A 7558-nucleotide genomic window follows, 5' to 3' on the forward strand; every position below is an offset into this window, starting at 1 on the left:
TGATAGAACTGGAAGGAAGGGAAAGTAAAAAGTGGAAGAAGAAGATGAAGAAGCAAAGTACAAATTATGAAGGATATGGTCGAGACGAAGCAAAGTATAAATATACTTTTCGCAATGAGTTCATTATATTTGCCTTTTAACAATAACAACTTATAGGTTACTCTTTACTTATTGTAAGTGATAAGTTATCGTTTACTTATTGTAAGTGATAAGTTATCGTTTACTTATTGTAAGTGATAAGTTATCGTTTACTTATTGTAAGTGATAAGTTATCGTCTATTTATTATAAGTGATAAGTTATCGTTTACTTATTGTAAGTGATAAGTTATCGTCTATTTATTGTAAGTGATAAGTTATCGTTTACTTATTGTAAGTGATAAGTTATCGTCTATTTATTGTAAGTGATAAGTTATCATTTTTTTAGTGTTATCTCTTGCATCATTCTTATTTTAAAGAATAGCATTTGTCATAGCAGCATAAATAGATCATTAAATTTTGCTAAGAATTTGCTAAACTTTTTGAAATAAAATTTTTTTTTTTGTTCTACCAAATTTCTCTATTATCATTCATTACCATTATCTAATTATATTTGAATGTTAAGATTAACTTTAATTATGATCAGCGCAAGTATTTACCCATTGTTCGGACGTTTTCTTTTTTCCAAAATTTTTTCTTTCTAAAAAGTTTTTTTTTTTTTTTTTTTTTAAGAATTTATCGGGCGATAAAATGATGGATTCACCACTGGAAAAAGCTCGACGAATATTCCACATTGAAAATCGCACTGTAGTTAATTGTTTATCCGAATTCTATGGCTCTTTACTATTACTGGTAAGATTTGACAAATTTCTTTCATACTAAGATCTATTCTAACTCAATAGCATAGCTAAACAATAGTTACTATTATCATGAAAATTCAATTTGATTAGCATCCTTATTTAACTATAAAATGTTAGAAAATATAAATTCTTTTATAAAAGATTTCCTTATTTTTAACTGAAAAAACTTAAAAGAAAATTTGATTTTTTTCTTTGATTTGGATTAAAAAAATGTTTTATTTATAATTATTGAAGGAGAAAACTTAGTAATGTTACAATCAGTTATTTGAAACATTCGAGTTATATTGATGTTTTTTTTTTTTTTTTTTCAACAAAAAATATTATATTTTCCCATGCATATTTTATGCTTCATCGAGAATGACCTTTGATGCACATACTGATGTTTGCATAGCTTTCAATATGAAATTGTCAAATTTATAAACTATCCCGAGGAACAATTAGATAAATAAAGTGAAAAAACTTCCTCATTTTTTTATAGAGAATTTTTGATAATTTTTGGTTATTTTTGTAGTTAAGGAAACTTCCTCAATTTATTTTGTTAAATAAAAGAAATTATTTAATTTCTTATAAGTTTTTTTGAGTTCTTAAATTTTTTCAAGTTTTAAATATTTTATTAAAGGTGAAAAAAAGTTAAACGAAAAAAGAAATGTATTAAGTGAAATATGAAAGAAAAAAAAAAGTTAAAATTAATGGTTTATTTCTTTTTTTTTTTTCTATCAATTGTTTGACAAGAAATAATACATTCTTAATAATAATTTAGAGATTTGCTTATTTCGTCCTCATAAAAATTAGCCCAATTCATTGACTAGAAGCGTATTTATAAATACATTTAATAAAAATAAATGAGTAAATTTATTCTTTTATAATTTTTTTAAATTTTATCTGTTAGGTTTTTAAATCATGTAGTCAAATAACGAATTGTATTTTTCAAGAAAAAAAATTAACTTATAACAAATGATAATAAATTAAATTAATTAAACTTAAAAAATATTTTAGTTTCTTGGAATCAGTATAGTACATCAATTCGATTTATCTCATAAACAGTTGAATACATGGATGCAAATCAATCTTGGATGGGGATTTACGATCATGTTCTGTGTTTATACCTGTTCAAAGACATCAGGTATAATAGCTTCTGTTTGTTTATTTGTTTATGGGAATAATTGATAAAGAGCAATAAGTTAGAAATTTAAGAAAAAGACACTGACATGCTGAGAAATTTTCATTTATTTCCTTTTTAAATTGCTTTCAAAAATTTCCGTACAAGTTCAAAAGTTATTCTAAATAAATCATTATTTAATGAAATTTCAAAATAAATTCATTAAAAATATTTAGCATTTCAAATGAGCAGTGTCTCTTAGTGACGATACTTTTATGCTTAATCTTACGAAGAAATATATTCCATATTCTACTTTTTATTTATTTTATTTTTTTTTTTTAAATTCATTAATATTTTAAGTTCAGCAATGATATTTTAAGGAGGACATCTGAATCCAGCAATTTCGCTAATGTTTTATACTCTTGGAAAATTGCCTCTCTCACATTTTTTTTACTATAGTATCGTGCAAGTTCTTGGCGCTTTTGTCGGCACAGCATTTGCGTATACTGTTTATCTAGGTATTAATTCCAATTCAGTAATGTTTCCAATTTAATATTATTTTAATTTATCATTTATAATAAATTTCTATATCATATGAAAGAGTAAGAAATGATTTCAGATCAAACTCATCATGTATTGGGTGATCTTCGCATTGTAGCAGGTCCGAATGGTACAGCTGGATTGTTCACGTCAATGCCTGCGCCTCACGTCTCAAATACGATCGCATTTTGGGATCAAGTAATCACTATTCTTCTATACTATAAATATATTCTGTAGTAAATAAGCTTAGTTTTAGTAATTTAATGCAAATTTATTTCTTTCCATTTCTAAACTTTTAAACCAAAAATTTTTTGAATTCTATGTGTTTGTAATATTTGCTCTTATATTACAGTATTAGATCACTTTATTGGCCTCTTATGTATATTTTATTAACAAAATATTGAATTTTATCAATAAAATTTTATTAAAATTTAAAGGAAAAAAGAGTATGAAAAATTTGCCTTTCTTATCGCTATCACTTTATATGCTTTTCAAATATAAATTTAAATTTAATTGAAGGAATAGATATATATTGTAAAATTGCAAATGGAATATTTTATTTTATCCATTTTTTTTTTTTTTTTTCTTCTTTTTTAGTTTGTTGGTACAGGATTTTTGGCTCTTTTTGCATGTGTGATCACGGACAAACGTCTAGAAATTCCATTTGCAATTCATCCACTTCTTATTGGATTAGTTGTTGCAATGATTGGTATGGCATTTGGAATGAATCTTGGATATCCTATTAATCCTGCTCGAGACTTTGCTCCACGTCTTTTTGCTGCTATGATCGGATATGGTTGGGAAGTTTTTAGGTATGATGAATTGATGTCTTTTTTTTTTTCTTAAATAATCACAACAAATGATTCATATACAGACACTTCTTATATTGTATGAATAGCTGTCGTATAGCTTGATAGTATCTATGTTTGATAATTTGATATTTTGATAATCGTTTGTTAATGTTTATTTATTTTAATGTTAATTAAATTTTAGTGAATTGTTATTAAGTGTAGATTTTTCTGTTGTACTGATAACTTGTAAAGTCATATTTAAAGTAACTCATTAGATCGCTAATAATATTTATTAAAAGCGTTTCGATATCTTATACTAGCTTCTTTTGCAGTTATCATAATTACTATTTCTGGATTCCAATAGTGGCACCGTTCTTTGGCGCAATTGCTGCAGCTTGGTCATATTTCATCTTCGTTGGCTTTCAAATTCCAGATCAACCGCCCAGTTATATGAAGGAAAATAAAACCGATGGTGATGGCATTCCTTTGAAAACTACGTATGTTGACTTCTCTCTATTCTGGTTTACTTTAAGTTTGGATCAAAATTTGTTTAATAATTTCACTTTACTGAATAAAAAAATATCATAACTGTATACTTTTTTTTTTTTTATGATTACTATAAATAATTCAAATTGTTTTGGTATCATCTTTCAAAACATTTTTAATTTTGTAATTTTAATTATTCACATATTTCTTTTTTTTTTCTTTTTCAGAGATCTTGCATAAAGTCAACGCTGAAAAAAAAAACCCAATAAACAAAATAAATACAAGTGTAAATGCAGCATATGAAGAATTCGATTTCTTTCTGAAAAGTTATCCAATTCCAATTTAATTAAATGATTTTGCCTCACTATTTCTAAATTAGATGATTTATTTCTCTATAGGGACCGGTCGTAAGCTAAAATTAGTGCAGATATGAGATAAAAGTTTAGCGCCATCAAATGCACATCTAATTTTCCATATCAGCGATTTATATTACATTTCTATCTGCCTCGGCCAACTGTTGGAAACATTTAATAAAAAAAAAAAAAAATCCTAGCAAAATTCCATCTATCAATGCAATTCATGTTTAACTGTGGTGATGATAAGTTACCTTTTTGAGTACTTTGCACCTTAATTGATTGTTTGATAATTGGCCGGTAATAGTGTAATACTATTTTGTTTTTTTTTTTTTTTTTTTTATTTTCTATTTATGCCTTTATTTCTGTTTTTGTCCACATTTTTGTACTAAATAGAAAAATACAATAGCTAGCCTACTTTTTTACACAATTTTTTTTTTTCGTTTTCTTGTGAAGACGGAATGGCATTACTTGTTGTCGAAGGTATTGAATTTCCATTTTCTGAATAAATTTGAATTCGAAAACCATATGAATTTTTTTTTTTCTTCTCTTGGTTGTACTCGAATCTAAGCGAAGGAATAAAAAATATTGTATACATATATATATATATATTATCAACAGCATTTATCAAACATTTCAAGTTTTATGATACATATATACCAGTCTGTTTCCCTAATGATCAAAGTGGCGCAATGATACACAACTTATGGCTCTACAGTAATCTTTTATTAACTAAGCTAATTTTAATCTTTCATCAAAACTGAATGGCATTACATGTACACAATTCAAGGTATACACTTTCAGGCAGGTATCATTCAAGCAAACACTCATTTGTTGACAGTTTTAATTCATCGTTTTGACATATGTATGAGTCATTTGGTTATAAAGCATAACTGGCTGAGTCAATAATTCTAAATTTAATCAAAAAAAGCAATTCACAATCTATCAGATTTGGAATTTTTGGAAATTCTTTTTGATTGTGTGGAAAATTTTTTTGACACCAATAAACGCATACTTGCACTTCTTACTTAAACCACCTGCACTTAATAATTCCTACTGTATGCACTATAAACTTACTTCCTGTTTTATATTTTATAAAATATAAGGAACCAAATATTAGTACCACTCAATAACCTTTTGATCTCATGATTTATTACTTTGTTCTTGCAAAGTTTTTTTTTTTTTTTTTTTTTTTTGTAAATATTTCTTTCTTTTATGTCTTTAAAAGAAAATTCTGTTTGTTAAATGTTGCAATTTTTTCTAACTCATTGCGCTCTTTTCATTTACCAAAATGTGAAATAGGAGCGAAAATTGTTCCCAGTAGAATGAATTTGAAATTGCAATAAGTAAAAATAAATGCCTTCAGCGTTCATTGAATTTGATTAAGACATTATTGTGCGGCCAATTAATCTCCTTTCAATCAATTTTATATCCATTCGGCGGGTAAATTCAACAAAAAAAAAAATGAAAAAATTGAAATAGAAATTTCTTGAAGTTAGACGATTAATTCTTCTCTATTCAGTATTTCATTCATAACAAACTTAACAATTATGTCTGACAAATTTAGATCCACTTAAAACTAATAGACTTTTAGACCACATATCACTGCTTAATTATCAAATCACAAATGCAACACTAACATATGTGTAAAACAAATTTAATTTAATGTAAGCGTCATTATACCATTCTATTTTCACACTTTAAAACACCAATGAAAGAAATATTTTCATACAATAAAGCGAGTTGCTGCACACTTTATAGTATCAATCAAATTTATAAGAGTAGAATGATTTGTTGATCTTATGTTTATGTGTAGCGAAAAATACGAATAGTTACTAACAAATAAGTAATCAAATCAATCTAAACAGTTGAAGTGGACTTGTTCTTTTATTTGCTATGCTTTTCTTGATATTTTGTTTAAAATTTCAGAGTACCAATGATAGATGTAAGTTTGTTGTCTTCAACTAATTTATTATCATTAATTTCTTTTCCTTCTGACTGTAATTTTTTAAACACTACTTCCTTTGTACTTTTCAAGTGATTTTAAACAAAATTTCTTTTCCTCTATTATTTTCAATGGAATGTTTATAATTGAATTAATTCGAGTTGTAACAGATGACACTATTTATTTCAAAATACTTAGTTAAATTTATATGAGAAATGATTTATCCAACATTCATCATTCAATGGTAACTGTACTTCTGTGCATTGTCTAGGATGTATGTCACTGCTTAATACGTTGTGAATAGATTCTTCCACTTTTATTGTTAAAAGTTCTCAGTGTGACAGTCAAATTTATATTCGATGGTTCAAAGGTTATAAGCTCGTTGCTCAATTAGCTTTCTTTGTTACAAAGCAATCTTATCTACAATATCTAAATGAAGTAGGGGTGTTCCACTCGAAGGTCATCCTTACAAGTAATTCACGTAATGTTATAAACCAACTGTCTACTATACAAAGGGCAAAGGTCAACCAAGAGTGACAACTATTTATTTACTCACTGTAACCATACGTTATATTGTAAGCCAACGCCTACTATAAAACGTGGTTAAAGCTATTGTCTAAGGTGCAGTTTTGATTGAAATAGTCTTAAATTCGGTTTTCATAGTTTGTTTATATCCTTCAGTCTCTACTCAACGACCAATCCCAGCCGAATTTCTCCAATTAATCACTTTTGATACTATATTTGGTGTCCCAAAGAATTTATCATCAATTAATTAAAATTTCCCGGAAATCTCAGGGATGTGATCAGTCTGCTAAATCATTATGGAGCACTTAAGGCGGCATTGTCATATGTAAAACAAATTTAATTTAATGTAAGCATCGTCATCCCATACTTTTCTCAGACTTCGGAACGTCAATGAAAGCGACATTTCCACGTTATTTTCCTTTTTTTTTTTATTTGTCAAATCAGTTTTATTGCTCTAAGCGGTTGAATGTGGAAACGTTTGCATCTTTGCTGTGCTTTTCCCGACATTTTGTTCAAATATAACTCAGTCAGAGTATCAGTGACAAATGTCAAATAATTTGCTATCATTAATTTCTTTTCCCTTTTTTTTCAAATACTACCTCTCTTTGTACTGTTTAACTGATTTTAAAGGAAATTTCTTCTTCTCGTCTGAAGAAATAATTTTTATTTTCAATCACTTTTTGAGATTGTTTCACTTCTGTGACAATCATAAAAATTGATCTAAATCTGACTTTCGGGTGTGATTGGATGATTGAAAGAATCGTTACTGATGATTACATAACAGTCAGAACGATTAAATTATTTCAATTCAGCCCTGCAAGCTTTCATCTGGAATACTTAGCTACAAACTTTATTCGAGGGGTGCCTTCTGGCCTAGTATTTATGCGAATTCTTTAGTACTGAAATGGATAATATTGTCTAAAACTGCGATTTGAAGATTCGTAGGCATTTCAGAATTGCATACAAATTTCATATTAAACAGA

The 7558-nt window shown here is 27.1% G+C and overlaps 1 protein-coding gene across 2 annotated transcripts; it reads left to right on the plus strand.

Moving 5' to 3' along the window:
* Positions 1–726: 726 nt before the first annotated feature.
* Positions 727–3992, plus strand: Bma-aqp-7 (the record flags this gene model as incomplete). 2 transcript variants are annotated; one of them, XM_001892087.2, is made up of 7 exons in its annotated part: positions 727–828; positions 1833–1959; positions 2316–2453; positions 2555–2673; positions 3073–3287; positions 3599–3763; positions 3980–3992. In XM_001892087.2, 7 exons carry the CDS (start codon positions 727–729, stop codon positions 3990–3992), a joined length of 879 nt encoding a protein of 292 aa, XP_001892122.1. The 2 variants fall into 2 exon arrangements, with proteins under 2 accessions (XP_001892122.1, XP_042934181.1); XM_043078247.1 differs by lacking the exons at positions 727–828; positions 1833–1959 and having other exon boundaries at positions 2345–2453.
* Positions 3993–7558: the final 3566 nt, after the last annotated feature.

Source organism: Brugia malayi (assembly GCF_000002995.4).
Source record: "Brugia malayi strain FR3 genome assembly, contig: Bm_v4_Chr2_contig_001, whole genome shotgun sequence".
In the NCBI taxonomy this organism is placed as follows: Eukaryota; Metazoa; Nematoda; class Chromadorea; order Rhabditida; family Onchocercidae; genus Brugia; species Brugia malayi.